The sequence below is a fragment of the Eurytemora carolleeae genome, unplaced genomic scaffold, assembly GCF_000591075.1.
Source record: "Eurytemora carolleeae unplaced genomic scaffold, Eaff_2.0 scaffold1348, whole genome shotgun sequence".
In the NCBI taxonomy this organism is placed as follows: Eukaryota; Metazoa; Arthropoda; class Copepoda; order Calanoida; family Temoridae; genus Eurytemora; species Eurytemora carolleeae.
In genome coordinates, this window is record NW_019397242.1 from 59,348 (window position 1) to 87,315 (window position 27,968).

General features: G+C 31.8%; 1 protein-coding gene across 1 annotated transcript; it reads left to right on the forward strand.

The window, feature by feature from the left end:
* LOC111712985 (limbic system-associated membrane protein) lies at positions 1-27,661 on the forward strand. Its single transcript, XM_023487756.1, has 10 exons — positions 1-90; positions 4,354-4,598; positions 4,950-4,999; positions 9,985-10,036; positions 11,187-11,249; positions 21,647-21,748; positions 22,220-22,290; positions 22,919-22,987; positions 24,653-24,771; positions 27,594-27,661. The coding sequence occupies exons 1-10, from the start codon at positions 18-20 to the stop codon at positions 27,659-27,661; spliced, it is 912 nt and encodes a 303-aa protein (XP_023343524.1). The 5' UTR covers positions 1-17.
* Positions 27,662-27,968: the final 307 nt, after the last annotated feature.

The window sequence follows — 27,968 nt, forward strand, 5'->3', positions numbered from 1 at the left end:
TGTATAATAGATTACTAATGAGAAACCTGTTCATCTGTTTTTACCTGTTCTATTTTACAACATGTTTATCCAGCGACCTTACTCACACAGGTTAGAAAAAAACCCCAACGACTATAAAGTAAATCTTTAATTTAATAGAGAGCTGGATACTTTTGAATGAACAAACAGGGTTCAAAACTCATGAACGTTTTACGGATCTGGGTTTAGTTAAATTGACGAATATATCTTTAAGTTGTGATTTAATTCCAGATACAAAACAGACCTTAAGTAGATGATATTTTTCATTTTATCATTGTATTCAAATTATCCGATTTAAAAATATTATTTGAGTCATTTGTAGTTCTTTGGGTCATATGCGTAAATGGTTTTTTTATTTCTTTAAAGTTCTTCAGTATGAGTCGTTTTTAACGATTTTCTCCTTATAGACGCAACAGATAGAAGTAAGATTAGTAGCGATCAAAAGCGATTAATTTTGCGCCGTAAGCCTATGCCCCCTTTCATTTTTCACGAACACTCTTTGTGAGCAGAAAAAATAAGTCTTTATTGTTTTTTTTGTTATCTTTTAAGTTTTATTCAATATAACAATTAAAGATCAATAAATGTTTTCATTTTCACATAATTGTTTCTCTGAACTTATTATCAGAATCAGCCGTAATGTACCAAAATACTATATTTAATCCATAGTTTATTATAATTGTTTTCATTTTATTGCTACTAACTTTGATGAATTCTGTAAGAGTAAATATTGAAATATGATATTGAAATATCAAAGGTTTGCGCTGTTGGTTGCAAAGATAAATGAGTTTATTGACAGTTTGAATTTGTGACAGAAACTTAATTCCATTGAGATAATATTCTAAAAACGTTATGTTGAAAATGAATAATTTTGGACAATTTTTCCAATGCTTTAACACTAGAAGAAATATGTGGTTTAACATGTGCGTTAGAGAGTTTAATAATATCAGTTTAGAGAAACTAGAATAATGTTTTAGAAACTGCTTATAACTTTTAAAAGATTCCAGACGATTTTGTACAAATATATTTTGCTTTTATTTGCCATGCTTGCTTACAATGAATGCCAAAATGGAACCTGACAGAAAAATAAAAATATATTTCATAAAAAGGTTTAAAGAGTACCATTGTGAATCGTCTAGGCCTATCAAGGGTTGAAAATTATGACGTCGATAATCATCTACGAGTTTCCTACATCGTTTAATTTCGTTTTTCAACAATATATATTACACCACACATGTTTGCCGAGTCCATTAGCGCCTGATCCAATCAGGGTTCAGTCATGTGTTTGATGTCTATTCTGAACCAATCTATCTTTCTATCTATCTCATTATCCAATTAGAGATATGAATCCTTAATTCGGCACTAACAGTAAATGAAAAATATGTACTTCTCTACTAAAACTATAGTGACAAGTAAAAATAAACTTAATGGCTTGCTATCAGCTGATTTTTACTTTTTTAAACTCAAATGATAATGATATTTTAACAATAAACAATGTATTTATGTATCTATGTATATATATATATATATATATAAAAATGTATGCATCTTTGTATCTATGTAATAACTAAAGAACTTGTTGGTGAAGTATTTATGTGAATATTTAAATGCGTGGACACTCTTGGTTCCCATATTGTATCTATTCAAATATTATTTAAGTTTCTACTAAGTATAAACAATTTTGTTGTAAATTTTTACGTTTAATTCAGCATCCTACTTTATATGTTATAGTTTATTATGTTCTTCTTTAGATATTTCCATATTCACGATAAAAAAAATCAAAATATACATTTAGTTTTAACATGAAATAGTCCCCCCCCCCTAATACTAGGGGGCAATTTTGTAAATTGCTCTTACATATTTGAATTGATTTCAGATTTAACATTTTTATTCAAATGTATATAGTACCGTGTACACTGTACAGCAAATATACTTACTTTGAAATGAGGGAGAGGTTAAGAGAAAGAGAGAAGAATATATATTAGAGTGGAATTTTCTAGAAAAAAATGTAAAACGGCCATTTTCTTGTACTGTTTTTATACTACAGGTGTGCTCCACATATATGTGCTACATAACCTTTTGGGCCCTGGAACATCATATTGTAGAAAATCTAAAATTAATATTAAAAGAAAACCAAATTATGAAATAGGCTTGTTTCATAATTGACCAATGATCATTTCACATACAAACGATGATTTTCCGTTATAACTATAATTCAAATGATGTTTTTATTCACCTAATTCATTTTATAAAGTTTATTTAACAGCTTTAAAAAATTCGAAATTGAAATAGATAGTCTAGGGAACATACTGTATTAATGTACTCTACTGCATATAATTTGTGAACAATTACATAATTTGTACACTTTGAACTCACTTTCAGGCTGAAAGGGACTGACAAAATTCCGAGGGATTGTCTATAAATTCCACTCTAATATGTATTCTATTCTCTTTGGGTTAAGATGTATGGGTTCCGTCAAAAAGGTGTGACTAGCTTTGTCGTGCATCGAAAACTCTCAAAGATATGAGCTTCTTGATATTAAATTATACTTGGGTTGGAAATAATTGGTTATAGTTGTTTTGTTAAAAAATCCACAAAACTGTAAACGTTAACAAAATGATTTTATTTGGCAGACTTTTGAAATATCTGCAGAATTCGATATTGTTTCAGAAAGTATAAAGCCGAAATTTTACAAATGTATTTTTTCTTTTACATTTTTAATGAAACGTCCAAATTTGTTTTTATATTGTGGTGTCTTGTACATTGTGTTTATATTGTACATGGTATTGTAATTGTAATCTTTATAATTGTTTCTTAGCATTGAATAATAATAGAATATGAATATGTTTGGAAGCAAATTCTTCTAGTTTAAGGAAATTTCTTCAGAAAAAATACAATTATCATAGTTTTTCAGTTGATAAAAAGGAAACTATTCAAGACGTCAACACTTTTCAATTTATGATAAAATTCTGTGTTTGCATATCTAATATCTATACATGCTAGATATAGCTTACTAAACGGCTGAAAGGCTGCCCCTGGGATGACTTACCTATAGTTTCAGTAGAAGTAAATATTTCCATTTAGTGGATAGTGCTGCAATAAGGCTTCATATCTCTGATTGGATAATGAGATAGATAGAAAGATAGATGTTACCGCCATACTATTTCTACTATTGGTTTAGAATAGACACCAAACACATGACTGAACCCTGATTGGATCAGGTGCTAATGAACTTTTTAAAAAATTTTTAATTCAACGGGCAGCTCAAGGCACTGCAGTAAAAAGTATAATTTAATATCTAGCGCAGTAAAGAATCGGGGATAACTGTGACCATGAATAATGATATAAACATGGGTAATAAAGAACATTTTCCCGCCAAATAAAACCGAGAGAAAGATGACATTGCTAACGTACTATTCAGAAACTCTAATAGTCAATAATTCACATTCAACTTAAAGGGACTGTAAAGGAAAAATGAAAGGGGGTAAAGGCTGAAAGCTAATCACTTTAGCTCTCGCTCGCAACCCATAAAAATTATATCTGATGTTCCTATCTCGAGAAATTGATTTACAACTTTGTCAAATTTATACGAAAATTAATATATATACAATTTTGTATAAAAATAGTGGGTTTAAAAAGATCAAATTCAGAAAATATGCAACCAATCTGAAAACGATGATATCCCAGAGAAATCTAATTGTAACTTACGTTTACTCCAATTCTAATTTTATATTTGTTATTTCTATTTTTTATAGATTTAATTCATAATATTATTTATACATCTGTATTGCTTGACCAGAAATTCCACCAATGGCAGTGCATTAAAGTGGTCACGTGATACAGGCGGAGACATGTTACCAGTATACTGCTCTGCCATTGGTGATAGTTCTGGTCACGTGATTTAAGTTTAAGATTTTCTAAATTTTACATATATGAACTCTCGTATAATTTTAACACAGTTTTATAACAATTTCTCGAGACAGGAACCTCAGATAAAACTTTCATGGGTCACGATCAAGAGCTAAAGTGATTAGCTTTCAGCCTATTCCCCCTTTCATTTTTCCTTTACAGTCCCTTTAAAGCTGTAAACCTTTGATATTTTAGATCATGATATCAGGTTGTTTTGACTATGGGATATATATAAATATAGAAAATTGTAGTTGGCGATAGTTTTCGATGTTTTGATATATTTCTGAGAGAACTTAATTTTTTTCAAAAGATTTTTGACAAAATTACAAAAGAACAAAACAAGCATATTTTTTTTTTTAATGATTAAAAATAAAAATCGACATTTAGAATATGAAAATTAAAAATCAATTTTTGTTGTTGTTTTCTTAGGATCACAGAATCATTCTGATATTAGACACCAGCACCCCCATCCACCATCCCCCCCTCCCTCTCCTCGTCCTCATCCCCGTTCTTTCCGTGGTTTAGACGATCTTCATCATCCACCACATCCTCCTAAAGATCAGCCACCCCACCCTCAACTTCAAGATTCACATTTCCTTCCGTATCAGCAAACAAAGGAAGTTCTTATGGAACCTCATCTAGACCTGTACTATGGACAGAATATTACTGTTGAGGTTAGATTTTAAAGGCGGGATATAATATTTGATTTTACCCCCCCCCCCACCATCTACTAGTTCAAAAAAGCAGGGACGATTACAGTATTTTATATGAAAAACTATACAAATACAGACTTTTACACAAAATAGGCTAGTATTATATTTTTTGTCATGCGCCACAGTGGAACATGAAGAGTCTAGACAGTAAACACTTTTGCAAGTTTAGAATTTGAAAAAAATAAGATTGTTAATTACAATTGTCCATTTTCAAAAACAAAGAAATGTCGTTAAAATAAAGAAGTTCTAATACTTGGTCTGAAGTGACCATATGCAGATTGACTAGCAATTATATATTTTAAACTGGTTTAGGAGGGAGCTGTAGGAGAACTAGAGTGTAGAGTTTTTAATCTTGGGAACAGGTAAAGAATTATTTTGGTTCGCACCTATCAAGTCAAGCCTTTTTAGCTTATTTGTTGTTGCAAGCCTCTGCCTAAGCGAGAACCTTCAAGTTCACCAATCACGTATTTGGATATTAGATTCCAAAATACACGAAAATTAAATAAACTGGTTTTATCAGGACCAACCACGGAACAAATAAAAGAATTTCTTCTTGAAAGATTTTTTATTAAACAAATAAAAAGGAAGAATTTTTCCTAAAATCCATCTTTAAAAGTCTGAGCTCTTCAAGAATCATTCAAATCTAATTTCTTTCTCAAGTACATTCCAACCATAGCTAGGGGCTGAATTTTTTAATTTTCAAAAAAATACAGTTTAGATAATAATGAAGACGACGACAACACTATAAACTAGACTGAAGGGTGAATTTTATGTAACCCTTCTGGTTATCTTGTTTGAAAGCTATAATTGTGTCCCTATTGACATTCACAGCTGATAAGATTGTGCCCATTGGCTTGGCATTGATCATGTAAGAGCTTGTTTGATAGCTACACTTGTGTCTGTATTGACATTCACAGCTGATAAGATTGTGCCCATTGGTTTGGCATTGATCATGTAAGAGCTTGTTTGAAAGCTATAATTGTGTCCCTATTGACATTCACAGCTGATAAGATTGTGCCCATTGGATTGGCATTAATCACCTAAGAGCTTGTTTGATAGCTACACTTGTGTCTGTATTGACATTCAGAGCAGATATGATTGTGCCCATTGGCTTGGCATTGATCATATAATAGCTTTTTTTGATAGCTAGGCGTATGTCCATATTGACATTCAGAGCCAATAAGAGTGTGCCCATTGGTTTGGCTTTGATCATGTAAGAGCTTGTTTGATAGCTATGATTGTGTCCTATTGACATTCAGAGCTTATAAGATTATGCCCATTGGTTTGGCATTGATCATGTAAGAGCTTGTTTGATAGCTAGGCTTGTGTCCGTATTGACATTCAGAGCCAATAAGATTGTGCCCATTGGATTGGCATTAATCACCTAAGAGCTTGTTTGATAGCTACACTTGTGTCAGTATTGACATTCAGAGCAGATAAGATTGTTCCCATTGGCTTGGCATTGATCATGTAATAGCTTGTTTGATAGCTAGGCTTGTGTCCATATTGACATTCAGAGCCAATAAGAGTGTGCCCATTGGTTTGGCTTTAATCATGTAAGAGCTTGTTTGATAGCTATGATTGTGTCCTATTGACATTCAGAGCTGATAAGATTGTGCCCATTGGCTTGGCATTGATCATGTAAGAGCTTGTTTGATAGCTAGGCTTGTGTCCGTATTGACATTCAGAGCCAATAAGATTGTGCCCATTGGTTTGGCTTTGATCATGTAAGAGCTTGTTTGATAGCTATGATTTTGTCCTATTGACATTCAGTGCTGATAAGATTGTGCCCATTGGATTGGCATTAATCACCTAAGAGCTTGTTCGATAGCTACCCTTGTGTCTGTATTGACATTCAGTGCCGATAAGATCATGCCCGTTGGTTTAAGATTGATCGCTTAAGAGTTTTTGTTCTGGTTGACATTTATAGCTAACGAGTTGTACCTGGACTGATACAGTACTGGACGAAGTTCTAAGAGTTCGGCATTTACTATATGCCTGTGTTGTCGAGGCACTCCATTCCAACGGTCAAATAGACTTGTGAACTCAAACCAGTGCAAAAACCTGCCTTTAGGGTAATACTTGGTCGAGAATATAGAGAATATGGGTCTGTACTTGAAGGGTCTATTCTTGATACTCTAGTAATTCCACGACGAAAATTCCGAGAAATTTGAGTTTGTTGACAGCTAGTTGTTCGTGATTAGTAGATAAACATGTAAGGGATTTAACCAATATCACAAATTTGAAATGTATATCATATTTTATATATTTATTTATTTATAATGTTAAAATTCATATTTTCCATGCAAAAAAAAGATGTATCTTGATTCTTAATTCCTTTTCAAAAGTTTGGTTGACAATTCTCCATCCATATCCTCCGTAATATTTTAGCTCATACACAAAACTTTTATGACATCAATGAGAAACAAAAATAGAATAGAAATGATGTGTATTTCCTCAATATGTACAGATTTGTAAAGATTTTGTTGTTTGTTTGTTTACATCGAAATAATTTTATAAAAAACGTTAAAATTTTAAATAGGCGCGGATTCAGTAGGGGGTCAAGGGGTCGCCGATCCCCCCCTCTTTTGAAAAAAGGGGGGTTCAAGATTATCTTTTGACCCCCCCCCCTTTTCTGGAAACTAACCTATCAGTTTACTGTAATTTGTATTCCAGCAGATACTTTAATATGCGTTAACAAAAAGCCAGCATGAACGATGACAGATTTAATGATCTGGCCCTAATGAACATTCATAGAGACATCTTAGAAACCATAAAACCCACAAAAGTGTTAAAAGAAAAATACCCGTAAAATTGAATTAATTATATTCAATGGGATCAGGGTTCAGTTCATTTATCTTCATTTTTTAACAAAACAAAAAATAATTATAAAATGCATAACAAAGTTGACAGGCTTTCTTTATTCTGGAAGATTAGATTTTATATCTTTATTCAACTTTGCAAACTTTACTTTTAATCCTCATGTTTAGTAGTTTACATATAAATAATTTATTTTTAAAATTTTTGATATGGATGGGCAATATCCAGATTCATTTTACAGGAACTTATAATGTTTTTAGACTTTTAAAAGGTATTTCAACAATATGAGAAGGTTCAAACATTTTAAAACTTTATTCTGTAGAGGTTTACCAAACATGTAAATTTTTTACCCTCGAAGAAAATATAAGTCAAAAACGATAGTTTTTTGGTTTTTAAAACGATCCTTTTTGTTAGTTTTTGCCTTATGTTTTCACCTAGGATAAAATTTTCATGTTTGATAATAGTAAACTTCTACAGAAGACAATTTCAAATCGTTGAACCCGTAAATCGTTTAAAAGTCCAAAAGTATTAAAAGTTTCTCTAAAACGAATCTAGCAATGGCCCATCGCTATATTTAAACCTACAGGGTTAACCACAAAGAATAGGAGTTAAGAACAGATTAAAACTCTTCAATCTTGAAATCGCATCCTTTGGGGTAACTTGTAACTTAATTAGTCACATGAAAAAACACCCTGAACCTTTAGCGGTTAATATATTAATCTTAAACAATATGTAAAATTTTAATTAGAAATTATGTAATGCCAATGGAAATGGAAATATATTTTTTTATAAAGTAATATGTCAGAGTGAAAAAATTAGAAGGTAGAAATATTTTTACATACTGTAAGAGTAATTTTCTGTTTTGATCACTTGAAATACTCACTTCTAATGCTTATTTCTTTTTTAAAAATTTGCGGGGGACTACGCCCCCTCCACCCCCCCCCCTCGCTCACTATGTTTCGCTAAAGACTAAAAAAACTATATTTTTAACTTATCACACATTATAGTTTATTAAGAGAGAAGTTACTTTACAATGTACATGAACGAAGAAAGAAGAGTAACATTGAGTAAGCTAACAGTTAAATAGAGAACATCATACATGATACAAGGAACATTAACAAATAACAATATCAAATAAAAGGTTCTGTCGCCCACCCTCCTGTATCCGCCCCTGCCTGTAAACCTAGTAAATATAAGTAATAAAAAATAAATCCCCAATCCCCGGCCTGATGAATGAGCTCTGCTGTGAATATTTAAACAAGAAATTTATTATTGTCGTATAATTTTAATATAGGGTTTGCAAAATGTATAATTTTAATATAGGGTTCGCAAAATGTATATTGCATAATTTGAAACCTAATGACTTGATTTTATATTCTACTGTGTACACACAGCACATCCTATTTACAAATAGGTCTTGATTGACATACTCTAAATTGTAAATCAGGAAATAAAAAATCGATTATTTTTTAACAAGAATCGATCATTTCAAAGCAAATATTAGATGACTGCCATATAAGCGGTTAACTGGCAGCAAATATTATAAGCGATTAAGTATTGCCAGCAGAGCAAATTTGTGTCGCTTATTTGGCCGTCATCCATTTTTTCGCTCCCAATTTAGAGTGAAGGTTAAAAAGTCCACCCATGGACTAACTGCAGTGCTGGACGCGTCTGTTTTTTCAATTTTTAATTCATTTTTTAGTCTGTAATTTATCAATCTTTAAACTTAAAGAGTTGCCCTTCTTTCTATACTTATTCATTTAGGGGAATAAGTGAGTAAGTGAAAAAGTGAATAAGTGAACAAGTGAGTAAGTGAGTAAGTGAATAAGTGAATAAGTGAACAAGTGAGTAAGTGAATAAGTGAATAAGTGAATAAGTGAATAATATAATTTTAACACAGTTTTNTAAGTGAATAAGTGAATAAGTGAATAAGTGAATAAGTGAATAAGTGAATAAGTGAATAAGTGAATAAGTGAATAAGTGAATAAGTGAATAAGTGAATAAGTGAATAAGTGAATAAGTGAATAAGTGAATAAGTGAATAAGTGAATAAGTGAATAAGTGAATAAGTGAATGATAGGTAGTCGGGTAAAATCTAAGGCCAAGGAGTGACAACCAAGTCTTGACAAATTATGCAATCTTTACTTTATTTATCATTGACAAGTCGAAAGTACTTCAAGAAATCTTTAATATATCTTTTACTAAATACAATGACTCTCTTTGAATTGGGTTTCTCTAAAAATAACTTTTTTAAATTCCTTTCTCTAAAATATCTTTCTGCACGCTTTGTGAAATAAATTGATATTTTAAAAAGATTTCCTTTTTTCTAAAAATGTAAATATCATTTTGTTACATTTCTAAAGTAAAAAAAAATACTTACTAACAAATATTTATGAGAAACGCTAGTTTATTTATTTTTAATTTGAACAAGTCGAAAAAAAAAGTTTTTTCTTCTTTTCTGTGCTGTTGTTGGAATCGAAGTTGAGTAATTGTAACTTAATTTGCAACTTCTGATATTTTATTATTAGATCCGTGTCCTGGGTTCGATTGGGAGATGGTAGAATTATTGCAGTGGACCAGGTGAAAACAAATATTATTTGGAATAGAAAACCGTGAATTCTTGGAATTTGACTTTTTCATATTATCTCTGATTTAATAAAGTCCTTGCAATTTAAAATTTTAAGAAAATAAATTAACGTCTCACGTTTAAACCCTGTTGTTCAAATTTTTACAATGAAATTCATTAAACTTTTAATTATAAGGGGAAAATGTGGGTTTAGAGGAGAGGGGGGGGGATATTTAGAAGATATTCACCATAGGTTTATATATTTAGGAGATATTTTTAAGAGATATTTACCACAGATTTATATATTTAGGAGATATTTACCACAGATTTACATATTTAGAAGATATTCACCATGGGTTTATATATTTAGGAGATATTTTTAGGAGATATTTACCACAGATTTACATATTTAGCAGATATTCACCATAGGTTTATATATTTAGCAGATATTTACCACAGATTTACATATTTAGAAGATATTCACCATAGGTTTATATATTTAGGAGATATTTTTAGGAGATATTTACCACAGATTTACATATTTAGCAGATATTCACCATAGGTTTATATATTTAGCAGATATTCACCATAGGTTTATATATTTAGGGGATATTTACCACAGATTTACATATTTAGAAGATATTTACCATAGGTTTATATATTTAGAAGATATTTACCACAGATTTCCATATTTAGAAGATTTTTACCATTGAATATTTAGGAGATACTTTACACAAGTTTTTTATAAGTAGGAGATATTTACCACATGCTTATATAATAAGGAGATATTCATCATAGGTTTATATATATTGAATATATTTACCATAGGTTTATATTTTTAGAAGATATTCACCATAGGTTTAAATATATAGGTGATATTTACCACAGGTTTATTTATTTAGGAGATATTTACCACAGGTTTATGAGATATTTGCCACAGGTTCATATATTTAGAAGATATTTACAATAGGTTTATATTTTTAGAAAATATTTAAAATAGGTTTATATATTTAGAAGATATTCACAATAGGTTTATATATTTAGAAGATATTCACAAAAGGTTAATATATTTAGAAAATATTTACAATAGGTTTATATATTTAGAAGATATTCACAATTGGTTTATATATTTAGAAAATATTTACAATAGGTTTATATATTTAGGAGATATTTACCACGGAGTCCAGATTTTCTGTAAGGAATGTTCAAAATGTTTGGAGTTTAAAGGTAATAGTATTTTCATCAAGTTTTCTTCGATTATTAGATCAAAGAAATTTCTTAATTTATAAAGCTTCCGGGTTTTCTTGGAAATATACAGGGTGTCCCAAAAAAACGATCTTTAAGACATTTTATAAAAGTCGTACATTTGTTTTAATCTATAGAACATTTCCGATCCATTAATATCAATAAGAGGTATGTAGCACTAAAGATAAGGAAGCATCTTTAACCGTATGATGTTTGCCATTTCGGCATGGTTGAGTTCATGAATTGATTTATTTTCGAATTCAAAAATAGTTCGGAATTCATTATGGTCTAAAAAAATTGAGATCTTCTAAACAAATCTTAAAAATGGTAGCAATTCCAATACACTGTGGTGGTAGCAGGACGGCCCACCATGCCATATTTCTAATCACAATTTAACATGAGATATCTGGACAATGGACATTAAGTTTGATTGTGGATTTGTAAGCAGAAGAGCCTAAAGAGGGCATGTCTAAATCCATTGGACTTTTTTTGGGTTCTTGAAATCCAAAGTATACAAACCAAAACCAAGTGATTTAAACGAGTTAAAACTGTGCTAGAGGAGACTTTGATATGACCAGGAGAACATGCAGTAGTTATACATGTATGACATAGAGCAAAGAACTGAATTGACAACCACGGAGGGCATTTTGAATTCTATTTCAGCTTATAATCATGGCTTTATCTGTAAGCATCTTCTCTTTGTATACAGAGCTGAAAACTTTAGAATTGTGGATATTGAGATGCTTGATCTCCTCTTTTTCTTAATCTCCAGAGCTGAAAACTTTGGGATGATATATCCCTAATCCCGACTACTTATTCTGAGTATTCAATGGACACACTTTGAATTTTCTTAAACCGTTCTCTCTTGGATAAAGTAGAGAAAAATCAAAAATCGGTTTTTAAAATTAGAGATTTCCTCCCGGTTCTGTATATTATTCTTAATATACGCGACTCTGATTGGTTGAATTTTATACACTTTCTAGGATACAAGGAAAAGATTAGGTTAGTCTCGATATTAAGAAAAAAGAGGATCAAGCAATAATCTCGATATCCACCATTCTAAAGTGCTCTGAGCAGAAATCTTGAGAATGGTGGATATCGGGATTAAGGCTTAATCCACTCTTTTTCTTAATCTGCAGATTAAATACTGCTTGTTCTCCACTCATTTTTAATCTCCAGATTAATTATCCGATCAGGATTAAAGATATCCCATTCAAAAGTTCCCATCTCAGCTCAGATTAAGTAATTCTCCACTTGTCATTAATCTCCAATTTAATTGACAGATCGGGATTAAGGGTATCCCATTTAAAAGAATTAATAGATTTAATAGAAAAACAGAAAAAAATGTTTGCGGATTTTATCATGTTTTTTGAGCATTGTCAAAGCATTACGTCCCTTGGGACAATTAATTGTAAACTAACAACCCGCTCTGCAAAGTTTTCGTAAACAAATTCGCGCATTTTCATCCCAGAATACGATAAATTTGTGTGCAACAACTTTTTCAGGGAATTAAAATTTTACCACGGGTTCCCTCGACCAATTTTGACAACAAAACATCCCTTGCTGCGCTCTGGGTGTTTTGTAAGCAAAATTGGTCTTGGGAACCCTTGGTAAAGTAAAATTCCCTTAACTTTTTTGCAAAGTAGTAGTAACTAAGGAATTGAGTCTTTGGAACAAAATCAAATATTTAAACCTCAATAGCTTTAGAACTCGATGTTCTAAACCTTTGATATTTCAAACTCAGATTATTTGAGCTAACAGAATTCATAGTTTGAAATGTCTAAGGTCTGCAACATTTAGTTCCAAATATATAGTGATTAGAAAATCAGAGTTTGTGGCAAAGACTCAATTCCTTTACACCGGGTTTAAAAAATAGAAATAGAAAATTTGAAATTAATTAAAATTTGTATTGGCTAATGAAAATTAGCACTAAGTAAATAAACTGAATCATACATAGTTCAAAATTGATAAAATTGATCATAAACTAAATATAAAGTTTGTTTGTTACATGTGAATAAAGTAATTTAACTTTTTATTATTATTGTTCAATTACGGCTCAATTAGTTTCATAGAATTTTGAAAATAAAATTATACTTTATTTCATGCAATCATAAACAATTATTTATTCAACAACAAAATGAATTGCTAGAAAAGTGAATTCAAGGAAATGTCAGATTTAAAATTCTATAAATATATATCTGGGTTTTCAAAGTTCATTTTTTGTATTCAGTAATCAGTACTTTTTCTTTTAGCATACGCAAACAAAAAGTTCAAAAGAGAATAAGTGAAATATTTGATTGGTCGAATAAAGACCGAAAGATGTTAACCCTATCTCTGCTGGGGTATAGAAAACCAGGATATGCTGGGGGGCCCCTCTTAATCCCATGTTTGATGTCCAAATATGACAAATGATACATCATTGGAAAGCTCTTGTGCTCTACTTTTAGAATCTGCAAAAAAATTTGCAATTTGCAAAAATTTTATTTTTATCGCAAAATCCAGTTATATAGTAAAAAAGTTTGCAAAAAAATTTGTCCAAAAAATGAAAAATTATACATTTTTGAAAAGCCATTTTAAATATGCAAAAATTTGTGCAAAATTTTAAATAACTTGATTTTTAATAAAGAAAAACTAAAAATGTGCAAATTTCCTTTGACAGGTTGTTTGCAAAAAAATTGCAATTTTTTTTCGAAAAACTTGTGCAATTCGTTTCCTTATGTCAAAGGCTTTCTAAAAAGCTAAATTTCATCAAAATCTGACAAGTGGAAGTGGGTCAAAACAAAGATTTAGTTTGTTACAGGAAAAAGCAGTCATTCTAGCAGTGTGCCTGAGGACTCAGGCAGTTAGTATTAAAGCCTGGTTTTAGGCCTAAAAAGTCAAAAAAGTCAGAAAATTTCAACAGCCTCAGACCAATACTTTTGAGTTATGTAAAAAAAACTACAGGGGGGGTCAAATTGACCCCCCCCCCAGCAGGAATAGGGTTAAGTACAAAAAAAGAACTGTTCCATCTTTATGCAATTCACGAAGACTTGGAAAACATCCAGAGCGTGGCGAGGGATGTTTGTAGGAACAATTGGTTCATGAAACCTGTGGTTAAGAATAAAATTTAATTTATATTTAAGCAATTGCATTCTTTATCTTCAAGATGAAAATACTGTTTTCACGAAAATTGACATGTCAATTAACAACATCCTGCTGTTGGGAGAGTCATAGATAGGTAACGTTATAGGTCAAAACTAAAAGGCGGTAAAATACATTGATAACCTCACAATTTTTCTTTGAATATATAACTATGAATAACAATAGAGGTGCTCGATTTATCCCATATTTAAGGCAAGCTCATTGCTTTTCCTCTTAACCTTAAATGAATGCTTTTACCAGAAGAGCCCAATCATGGCAGATTAAAGACCTGTAGTTGGATATCTTTAAAACAAAATAATCAGTGAACAAACATTTCCCCCGATCACTTAAAATAAATGTTCCTTTCCCTTTGAATTCTGATGTTGTAGAACTTTCATATTTAAAGTGCATAAAGATTAAAATACACATTCAGATTGCAAAGATATACAATAATAAAATTTGAGTTTTTGACAAGTGTTCTATTCATTTTATAAAAAATTCTAGATAAAGAAAGTTTTATTAATTTTCCGACTAGAATTAATAGAATTAATAGAATTAATAGAATTAATAGAATTAATAGAATTAATAGAATTAATAGAATTAATAGAATTAATAGAATTAATAGAATTAATATCCCTTCTATAGAATTATTATGACTATCCTGACTAACTTTACACCAGGTAATTTCGTGGTAAAAAGAATAAATTGACTGAAACTTTTTCTGAACTTATTAGAATAATTTTTGAAAGTCATCAGTTGATGATTTAAACGAAAACCATGCATTTTTCATAATTTGCATTCCTTCGGTATTTACATAATATTAATGCGTAATAAACTAGAGATCAAAACTTTTAGATGCTTATGTTTAAAAGTTTTGAACTTTATTTTATTAAAAATCAGTATTAAATATCGAAATTATCAAAAATGCAAAGATTTCCTTTAAATGATTTACTGATGACCTTTAAAAATTATTCTAATATGTTCAGAAGAAGTTTTAGTCAATTTATTTTACGTATTAAACTAATTCTCTAGAATATTCCGGGGTGGTCATTTGATTTATTTCAGTAATACTGCTTAATATAATGGTTTAATCATTGAAAAATAAATACACATTAGAGATAATTTTATATAAATAAAGAAGTTAATCTTGAAACCATGATTTCGATATTCAATACCTCCTTTCTACTGTCCTATTCTAGTAAAAGAATTTAGGGTTTATTTGAGCATTCAAAAACATTCCCTAGGGTCCCACAACAAATTTGGACCTGATTGGTTCAGCCGTTTTGACGTTTTTTGGAGACAAACAAACAGACAAACACCCACCCGGCCAGACAATGAAAGTGTATAGTTTATTGAACTAAAAAAACTATAAAAATTTAAAGAATTAGGTTTAGTTTTAAAAAATGTATCTTTAAGCGGTTTAAAGTAAAGTATTTAAAGGTTGGTGGGGGAGGGGGATAGAATAATATCCTCCCTCCCCTCTCTCCTCTATACCGTCCTATTCTAGTAAAAAGAATCTGAAGTTTACATATGGTTTAATCCCATCTAATATTTCAACCCAAGGGATTCTACAATAAACCTTACTAGCTTTAGTTTAAAGAAGAGGAATTTTTGTTTAATTTGAATGGAAAATTCACAAAAATTAAACAGAGTTTTTAATGTGCATTTTTTTCAACCTCAAAGTAGCCCAGAATAAAATACAGTGATAATCAGAAAAGTGTGGAATAGGAAGACGACATAATATCAATACTTGAGTGTAGATTTATTTGTAACTTATTGAATCACTTCTTAAGTTAAATGGGTCTGTTTAAATGCACTATTTAAAGTCATAACTTGTGCCTTTCAATCGTCTTCCTTTTCCATAGTTTTCTGGATCACTGTATTAAGATGAAAATGTTTAAAAAAATAGTTTTCTGGTGGCATGATATAAAATAAGATAAAACTTATTTTGGAGTTATCTTATTATGTAGTTATCTTATTAAAGCGTTATCTTATTATGGAGTTATAAAATGTGCATGCTAGAATAAATTTTTAGTAAACTAATACGATGTATAGTTGGCGCAAAGGCTTAAACACACTTTTTCAGAGACAACCATACATTTCTTGACTAAATCCTTAGAACAGTGCCCCTCCCCCTCCCTCCTCAATGGTCACGCAACCTTTTTTACCCACCCATTTGTTTCTTCTCATGATTGAACAAGTTTTAGATACACTTTATCTGAGAATTGTTTTGAACAAATAAATTTATTTTGAAAATTTTTTTTTCAAAATATTTTCGTTGTGTGGTTTTGAAATGATTGAGCAAATAAGTTTCAGAAAACTTGTTTTTACACCTCCAGGACAATACAATACGTATTTTTACATTTTTTACAAAAAAATGGGATTTTTAAAGCCATAAACTTGTTTAAGGTTACCCATCTTAGCTTTTTGCATGTCAATATTTTACTTCAGTGCATTACTTAACATGAACAATTCACGATTTCGCGGCTTTTTCTGTTTTGAAAAAAAAATTTAATTGAAGTTCTCACTGGCCATACATCTATCCATAACGGTCGTGCAAAAAAATTTGCTTTGATTGCATGGTTCTTTTTTATGGCAACATTTTTTGATACAATCACAAAACAGATACCACAGGTTTAAATAGATTCTAGGCATAGATTCACAATTAGATTATATAGTTTTTGAATAAGGGTATTTTACCAAAATTTGTCAAAAATATTCTGAATTTTTTCCAAATTTTGTTCCAATTTCCTCCAAAAAATATTGAATCAAATGTTACATTTTTATTTTCAGCAGATTTCAGGCTTGATATTTAATCTATTTTTGGAATTGAATAGTCAATAACTAGGAGACATGGCAGGCCGGGTGCCTCGCCGATACCAGACACTTTAGCACTGGACAGCTACAATTATCAGGATTCATGTAATTTTATAACTTCAATTTCGCGAAATTTCGCCGAAATTTCGCATTATTTCTACAAAAGTATTTTCGCGAAATGTTGCAATAATTACGCCTAAATAGTGAAACCGCCATACAAACCAACCTAGACAGGAGAACATTTTAACCTTCCAGGAGAATCTAAATACATCAGACATTTTATGACTGAAACCACAGGAATGAATAGAAAAAAAGTTTTTATTTGATTTTAAACTGTAATTCATTATTTATAAGAGTATTTTTTATTTCCAATTCTTTAAAAGGTTTAGATACCCCTCCTTAGAAAAGCCGCCCCCCGCCCCCTGATTTACGTAAAAGTTCGTTAATTAGATCGACCTTCACCATCACTTTATACACTTGACATATAAACTAAATAGTTTGTTTTCAATCTTCATTTGACAGAAACAATCTCAAGAAATGATAATTTTCTTAAAACATTTTTTAAAAAGTGAATATTTGAAAATTTTCCATCTCATGATCTGAGTTCGTTTCCCTCTTGTCCATTAGACAGCCCATTAAAAAAAATTAAACAACCTTTTTTGTTTGTTCATTTTCTTGTGGTTTTTAACATCGATTTTGATTGTTATTATATCGCTAGAACTGACGAGGGTCAACCTAGACCGACATATATTTTCAATAAAATGTGGAACTAACATCTACTTTTTTTCTCTACAGAGTTATAGTCCATCACCATAAACAAATTTTAGCTCAAATTAAAAGTATTGGAATTATCCAATCAGATTGGAAATGGTTGAAGCGCATATCCTTACACATATTTTCCCGCTATATTCATTTCTGAGAATTAATATGTACTTTACTAATTACGGAATGATTTTGTATTACGTAATTTCGCGTAATGCTTCTCCGTAAGTGAAAGAAAGTGTTACGCGTAATTACGACTGGAACCCCTAGATTCATGTGATACCTATTATACTATACCAATGCAGGATAATTCTGGAGGTTTGCTTACAAGATTTGTTTATTAAAATTATGTAATAAACCGAACAAAAAATTAACCAAATTCTTTATAAAGCTAATTTGCTGTTTTAGAACATATTTCTAGAAAGAAATTATTGATGAATCTGTGGAAGAATCGATAAGTTCTTTTGTAATTTCTTCATCATTATTTTAAATTTTTTATTTTCTATAATTTTTTTTACAAATTTCAATTCAATTCAAGGAAGCACTTGATTCATAAATGGTTTTTTTTCAAAATGAGTTATGTTTGAAAACATGTACCATGCTCAGTTGAAAAAATACATTCATCTTTTTTTTTAAATCGATATAGACTGCTGTGATAAGTATTTGAAGTATCGTAAACGTCTTTTCTTCAACCCCACAAACTCACTTATACTTTTTTGCAGCCCTGGACATGCAAAATTTACATTTTAGAACTCTAAAACAGTTGTTTTTAGTTTTGTATTAGTTTATCAAAAAAGCATTGCTTATGAATAAATAGTAAAGGTTCGATTTATTTTATTATCAATCTTCTATACTTTGCTTGTCATGGCGGGTGTCTACTTGTTTGTGTCTACTAAACGTCTGAACGGCTATACCGATCAGCCCAAAACTTTTGTGGGACCTCGCGTGACTCGAATTTCCAAAATTTACTTCTAACAAAATTCGATTTTTGAAAATTTTGAAAATCTACGAAATATTCTTATAAAATCCCCGAATTTCATTTTGTTTGTTTTTCAATGGTTACAGAGAGAACATGTTCACAATATAAAAGCCTAGTATGTATAAATACTTTGCTTGTCTGTCTGGGTTGGGTGTCTGGCTCTTTGTATCTAATAAACGTCAAAACGGCTGAACTGATCAGGCCCAAATTGTGATTGGAACCTTACGTGACCCCAAAGAAGGTTTATGAATGATCATAATTTCAAAAATTTGTGCTAAAAAGGTTTTTAATTTTTTAAAATTTTGAAGTACAGCTCCTTTAAGGTCGTTATTTATAGTTTATACCTGAAGAAAATTCAGTCTTAAAGTGAAATGTCAAATTTACATTTTATCTCCATTTCCTAATATTCCGGGACATTTTACAGTAGTTAGACTTGTATGTATATGGAGAGTTGAGACCAGAGATGGGAATTAAAGAGAGTTTGAGTTAATTAAAAACTCAGTTTGGAAATTTAAAAACAAGACTCCGATTTTTAGTAATAGCGTTTAAAGGTTTTATAGAAACCTAATTTTCATTTATGCACAAATTATTTATCATTTCAGTTCATTCTTCAAGCTTGTCTTATCTTATTATCAAAACCCAGTTGCTAAGCGAAGGACTATCTTAAGTTTCTAGCTCTAAATAAGTTTCTTTAAGGCTGAAGTATGAACCTCTAGGTTTGAATATATTTAACAAATGATGCGGTATACATACAGACAGGGATACGGAGTAGAGAACGGTTTAAAATACTGATTCTAACAGACAGGATACATTTCTATCACCCTCCTTCATCCCCTATCTAGCTTCCTTAATCCGCTATCTTTTCTTTTATCTCCTTTCTTCAGTTCTTAGTCTCCTTTCTTCTCCTTAATCTCCTTTCTTCTCCTTAATCTCCTTTCTTCCCCTTAATCTCCTTTCTTCCCCTTAATCTCCTTTCTTCCTCCTCTAGTCTCCTTTCTTTCCCTATATCTTATTGCTTTCTCTCACTCTCCTTTCTACCATTGAATCTTCTTTTTCCTCTATGTCTCCTTTCTGCCTTTTTAATCTCCTTTCCTCCCCTTTATCTCCTTTTCCACTTTGTCTTCCTTCTACCTATTAATCTTCTATCTGCCTCTTGATCTCCTTTCTTTATCTCAGAAAGATCTTATTTCATGAATGGGAGACCTCAAAGTTTGAGGCACAACTAAAATTAAAGTTTGTGAAATCCGATGAATTATTTTTAGTAAATCTTAGCAACTCCGATGTAATTTTGAAATCTGTGATGACAGCTTGAAATTGCCTTTAAAGGGAGTGTTCACAAAAAAGGGGGTATATAGGCTTATCGCGAACAGTTTTTAACAATTTTCTCCTAATAGACGCAACAGATAGAAGTATGATTAGAAGCGATCAAAAGCGATTATTTTTCGCCGTAAGCCTATACCCCCTTTCATTTTTCTCGAACCTTGAAGACTCCTCTAGGGACGTCTATTCTATACGTTTAGCTAATCTTGTAATTTTAAATTTCATATTCAGATTATTCCGATGAAATGATATCCAAAGAAATTGTACTCGAATCCGAGTGTGTATTCTTCATATAGCTTTATATTCAATTCGAGAAAAGAAATTGTTTTCAAAATATTTACTTCAAGGTGTCATAAACATTTACCAGACGTTAAGATGAAGCAATGCACTGTTAGAGGCGGTTTAAAGGGACTGTAAGAAAAATTTCAAAGGTGACAACCGAACCCTTGCAACCTTTATCTAAAAATTATTTGTCGTTTTTCTTGGTTTGAAATAGTTCTGGTGCGGTTTTACTGCAGTAGAATGGCACAAATCATTTTGTACAAAAACCAAAATTGAAAATAATCAGGTTTAGAAAATTATAAATATAATATTTAATTCATACTTGATCAGACAAAGCTATTAAGGGTACCGTTGTGAACTAGGCATTGCGATCTTTCCATGGAGGGTCACTTAAATTTACGCTTACAGTCCCTTTAATGTGTGTGCATGTGGGCAGTGGGTAAATAACCTTCAATGGAAAATTGAGGGGCGTCCCCAACCCATCCATTATTAAATTTGGGGCCAGCTTCTTTAATTCAAATTTTAAGATTCCCTCAGAACCCTTTTCTCAAATTCTAATTATCTTTATAACGTTGTAACTAATTTATAGGCGCTGGAAAAAAATAAGGCCACGAAATTTTCCCCTCTTGTGGCTGCACGTTTTTAAGGATATGAGTGACAAAATAATTCCCCCCTCACCACCCCCCATGGTTTTAGAAACCGCCCCTGTTTACCTGTTTACACTGCATTAAACAATTATAAAGTAATAAATCCAACAATACAAAATATAATTCAGGATTCCTTAAAAAAATACAATTTGGCTTGACAGCAGCAAAGCGCTCAAAATTTTGCAATACTGAATAATTGTTAAAAACACAATTGATAAGCAAATTTTATCTAAAATCGTCGTATATATTTTTACAAGACGACTTTCAATTTCAATTTTCAATTTCTACCTAGCTTTAAAACAACAGGGATACACATAAACATGGAAACAAATTGAGAAGCTGTCAATTAACAGCTTCTATTGCTTACAGCTGTCAATTAACAGCTTCTATTTACAGCTGTCAATTAACAGCTTCTATTGTTTACAGCTGTCAAATACTGTTAATATTTTTAGATTGAGAAAGTAAATGTGGAAGATGAAGGATTGTATGAATGTCAGATTAGCACCAATCCTAAATCTTTTAAAGTTTTCTCACTTCATGTGTTTACCCCTAAGGTAAACTAATCATCATTATCATCATTATCATCATTATCATCATTATTGTAGAGGATATGAAGTTTAAGCTTGGGATTGTCATCCTCGTCCAATTCTGGAGCTGTTTCTGACCAGGAGGTTGTGTTTTCGGCCATGGTTCTTTTGTTGTCTGGGGTCACCATTTTAGAAGTACATTTATTGCTTCTAGATATAATTACATATTAAATACGAGTGTGTGAAAGGAGAGGAAGTTGAGCAGGTCTTCTCCGGTTCCAGGGTCCGACACAACTATATATTATCATCATTATCATTATTATCATTATTATCATTATTATCATCATTATCATCATTATCATCATTATCATCATTATCATCATTATTATCATTATCATCATTATTATCATTATCATCATTATCATCATTATCATCATTATCATCATTATCAAAATTATCATCATTATCATCATAATCCTCACATTATCCCTAATTAAGGTTGTTATATCTGGTTCTCCTGATGTATATATCCGGGAAGGGAGCTCTGTATCTCTGGAGTGTGTTGTCAGGAATAAGATTAAGACAAAGTTTTGACAAATTGATTTAAATTTCTAAATTTCTAAATTTGAAAATGTTGATCACTTACTTACTTATGTATGTTTTGGCTTATCGATACATGGTTTCTGTGCAAAAAAAATTGTTATTAAAAATTAAGATTTAAAACAAGGATTTTATATGAGTCCTTGAATATTTATTTTATAATCTTAGTTCCTGACATTATAGATTTAGCATTAATTCCATAAGAGCTGATTGAATGATATTGTAACCAATGTGAGCTCAATAGCTCGGAATAAGGATAGAATTCCATTGTTGTAACCCCTTCAGTCCTCAGACGGACCCTGAGGTAAGCTCGGATTGCAATTAGTTCGGCCTATACTCATGACATTTTATTAGCTTTTCTTTATATAGCTATAGGTCGGACAGAAAGTGGGGCGGATGATAAGACTGTAAATTCCAAAATTCATTAACATTGAATAATAGTTTTGCATATTAAGCTGTTCTTGACTATTATGCGTTTAAAAATTTAGAACATTTTTGTATAAAAGCACATTAACTTTATCTAAAATATTTATCATATTTAACCGAATTAAAGTTCTAGAAAATCATTTTCAATGAAAAAAATTGTCTTGACTTTAGAAATATGGATTCTCCTGTTTACATTTCCTGGGAGTTTCAGGGTAGAACACTTCTAGGAGGAACAGTCAGGTAGAATAAAAACCTAGAAAATTAAAAATGTTACGCGCCATTTCATGAGAGAATCGGATTGGTCGGAATTTGAGGTGGGATATTTCCAAAAAGAGCGGATTAAGAAGGAAATAGAAAGTGTACACTGTGAACAGTTGATATTCAGATTAAGCAGTCGGGTCGGGATTAAGCAGTCGGGTCGGGATTAAGCAGTCGGGTCGGGATTAAGCAGTCGGTTCGGGATTAAGCAGTCGGGTCGGGATTAAGCAGTCGGGTCGGGATTAAGCAGTTGGGTCGGGATTAAGCGGTCGGGTCGGGATTAAGCAGTCGGGTCGGGATTAAGGGAATCAAATTCTAAAGTTCCGAGCACTGAAGGCTTATAGACGCTACCGAACATTTGAAACAGTTGTGTATTTCGGTTTCCAGCAAACGAAAAATTTTCGAATTTTTAAAAATGGAAATTAGTTTTTGGTTCGTTTTTGTGTATATTGTCTTTTAGAATCAAAATTTGGCAAATGTTTAGAAAACCGAATTTTTAAAACAAAAAGGATTCAGAAATATGTGTCACATATTAACCCTATCCCTGCTGAGGTACTTGAAAACCAGGTTATGTTGGGGGGGGAGGTCGATTTGACCCCACCCCTATCTAAATTCCATGTTTGATGTCAAAACATGTAAAATGATAAGTCATTGGAACGCTGTTCATTTAGAATCTTTAAAAAAATTGAAAATTTGCAAAAATTCAATTTTTTTTGCAAAATCCAGTTATATAAAGGGTTACCTACAAAGGATGGGACTGTAAAGACGACGTGAAATGTCGATCCCAAGGTTAAATTAAGTATTATAGCCTAGAAATAGTAGTCTGATGGTTTATTTTATGCTTTGACAAAGAAAGAAACAAGTTTACACAGCTTATAGGGAATCATGACTATAAGTAAATAGAGGCCGAATTTAAAGAATTTAAACCGCAACTTAAATTTAAGCCCCTGCTTAAATGTAGTAGGTTCAATTTAAAATCCTATTCATTGCTTCAAGATTTAAGCCGGCGCTAAATTGAGACCGGTTTTTGGCTGGTTTAAGACGCGGCTCAAATTCATTAAATTCGGACACAGATAGTATTAATTTTGTACAATCGTCTCTGAAGTTACATCTTATGTGGGTATACCTGTGGTAAAAATATTTGAAAAAAAATTCCAAAAAGTGACAATTATACATTTTAAAAGGACTCGAGACCATGTCATTTCAAGTATGCGAAAAAAAAATTGTGCAAAATTTTAATTAACCTGATGTGTGATTAAGATAAACTAAAAATGTGCAAATTTCTTTTGTCGGGTTGAATGCAAATAATTGCAAAACTTGTGCAATTCGCTTCCTTATGTAATAGGCTTTCCAAAAAGTTAAAAAATATCAAATCAGACAACTGAAAGTGGGACAAAACAAAGATTTAGTTTGTTACAGGCAGTGTGTCAGTTAGTTTAAAAGCCCAGTTGTGTAGACCTAAAGGAATTTTTTTGCGAAATTTGCACAATTTTTTCGCGGAAAAGGCGGAAATTTTCGCGTTTTTCGCCAGCGAACAAAATGCAAAAATGCTAAATTTCCCCTTTTCCTGGAAACCCTAGTGTATTTTTAATCATTTACAAAGACGATCTCGAATTCCATGTTTATTGAAACTCCCCGTATGTCTAGGAACCACACAGCTGTGATATCTCGCCTAAACCTGATCGATGTTAAGAAAAGAGAAGAAGGGGAGTATACATGTCTTCCTTCAATGCTGAAACCAGTTTATATCAAACTTCATGTTCTAGGTTAGACATTACTTATTTTGATATTGGATAGGTACCGTGGTGGGCATCTGAATTCGAGAACCATTTTTAAATATTTAAATATTTCAAGGCTCCACAATAATCTGGTAAATTCTTTTTTCAAAATACCAGGCTAGACAATTATACGTTTATTACATTATGCACAACTTTTACTTTTTAACCAAAGATATATTAATAAAGTTGATTAGTTGATTAGAAAATCGCATTTTGTTTAATATCTTTGATCAGAGAAATTATTCGCATAAAGTAACTAAAGCAAACTTATCGAGTATGCAATTTGGCAATAAGAATAATTCCACACATTTTTGTGAAACACTTTTAATGTAAAAAATCCTAAATGTTTCAAAATGGCCCCCAAAAAGATGCCCTTCCATTAGCAAGGGCCGAGGGTTAGTTAAATTGATATAGGTGGTTTTATTTTCTTAAAGAACAAGTTTTATATCATAATTGGATTATAGACTAACCAACCTGTACACACCAAATTAATTTGGCTTTGAATTTAATCGTGTTTTTTTAATCTTTAAACTTTAGGAGTCTTTTTTACTTCTCATTTGAAATAAATAAATAAAATACGCGCAGAATATTCAAAGATCATTGTTTTATTTTATCTTTTTATGAAAAAGTTTATATTGATTACTGATTAACCTTTAAGATTCCACAAATACCTAAATGTTGAGAAAACGTTTCGTAAAAATCCTCAGAAACCTTCAAAGAAAAACCTCAGGCAACATTTTCTGAAATAAAAAAACTGTTAAAAAACAGATGAGACCAGAGGTCGAATTTAAAGAATTTGAGCCGCGGCTTAAAATTGAGACGCGGCTCAAATATGGTCGGTTCCACTCAAAATTGTATTAAATGTGTCAAGATTCAAGCCGGCATCTAATTAAAATTGGTTTTTGGCGTATTTGCGACGGGGCTAAAATTCATTCCCTCTGATGGATCATTTATTTAAAATTGGAGGCAATTATTAACTAATTAATGGTAAAAACAACAACTCTAAAAGTTCTTACTTATTTTTGAAACCGCACACCGATACTCAAACCTCCCCCTTACTCACCACTCAAACCTCCCCTCTCACTTACCACTCAAACCTCCCCACTCACTAACCACCCAAACCCCTCTCCCTTACTCATCACTCAAACTTCCCCCTCGGTCAAACTAAAACCTCCCTCTCACTCACCACTCAAACACCCACCCCCTTACTTACCACTCAAACCTCCCCACTCACTAACCACTCAAACCCCTCTCCCTTACTCATCACTCAAACTTCCCCCTCGCTCAAACTAAAAACCTACTCCCTCACTCACCACTCAAACCTCCTTCACACTCACTAACAAATCAAACCTCCCCCCTCACTTACAACTCAAACATTCCCCTCACTCACCACTCAAACCTCCCCTTAACTCACCAATCAGACTACCCCCCCCCAAAATCACCACTAAGACCTCCCCCCTCACTCACAAATCAAACACCTCACCTCCCCTCACTCATCTCTCAAACCTCCCCCTCACTCACAACTCAAACACCCATCACCCTTACTCACCACTCAACCCTTTCCCCTAACTCACCACTTAAACCTCTCCCTCGCTCACCACTCAAACCTCCTTCACACCCACTAACCAATCAAACCTCCACCCATCAATCACCACTCAAACATCCCCCTCACTCACCACTCAAACCTCCACCTCACGCACCACTCAGACCTCCCCCCTCACTCACCACTTAAAACCTCCCCCTCATTCACCACTCAAACCAAGCCCGGCACTAACCACCCAAAAATCCCCCGTCACTCACCACTCAAACCTCCGCCTAACTCACCACTCAAACCCCCTCCACGCTCACCACTCAAAATTCCCCCGTCACTCACTACTCAAATCTCCCCCATCACTCACCATTCAAACCTCCCCCATCACTCACCACTCAAATCTCCCCCACACTTAGAAAGAGCAGATTATAAAGATTATTTTTTCTGAACTTTAGTTTACCATTAAACTTGTTAAGTAGTTCTTAACCATTTCTCTTTAACCATGAAACGTTAGGTGTCTTAATCTGTAAATCCTTTCTAAAAAGGTTGCAATGATAAAATATGGGTTAAGATCTCGAACTTTAGTGGTTAAGGTGCCAAAAAGTTTTGAAAAATTACAAGAAGTGTTCTCTTAATTTTCTTATATGATACATGAGATTATTTCAAGTATTTATTCAACTTAATAAACAAAATGGTTCTTAACTACTTTAGATTTTTTGTAAACACTAATTGTGTAAAGTTAAAATATTATAGTTCGAGGATTTGTTATAAAAATTGATATAGTTCACATTGGTCCGACTCCGGGCTCATATGCTAAACATAAATATTTTAAGGTTTAATATTTTGACATTTTGATAAATTTGACATAAATATCAGGAATCAAAATGAATATGAAAATATAAAAATGTGTTTTCATTCCTACCCAGAAAACTATATATTTATAGTCTAAATGGCCAAAAAAAAATTTAAGAGGGGTTTGAGCGTTTTGGCATGTAGGATAAGAAACTCAATTAACTATTTTATCTCAAAAAATCCTGTCTGCTTGTTTGTCCGATCATAAACTAGGAACCCAAGGACCGATTTGCCTCAAATTTTTATTGGGGAACGGAAATGTTCATAGCTTGGTTTAAAGATTCAAAAATGGATGGATTGACCTTTATAGCAAAAATTTAGTTTCCCTGTAAAGTGCAGGTAAACGGAGGGAGTAACTTTTAGTACCCTGGGGAACGCTGGGTTCCCGAGCTTGTGGATAATATATCATTCATTTTGTTTCTTTTAGGTCGAGAGAACTCAGGGGAAAGAGGATTACCGTACACTAATTCATCTGCAAGGAATATTCTACATTAAGATATATTTTAAACAATCTTTTCGTTTAACAATAAAATGAAAGTACTCCCCTGAAATATATTTTAAATCTGATCGGACTGAAGACAGAATTTCAAATAATCTTCATTTCCAATTCACAACGGTATCCTTAGACAATTTGACTGATCTGTAACTAATGCATCATCATTATTTCTTTGAAAATTAATTATTTTATATATTTAAAACTTTGTAAAGTTCTTTGTAGATAGTTGCTTCAGAAACTGTCAAAATTAAACGCTTTTTAAACTAGAAAAACGACAATATCTTTTATATTATAGATCATATGTTG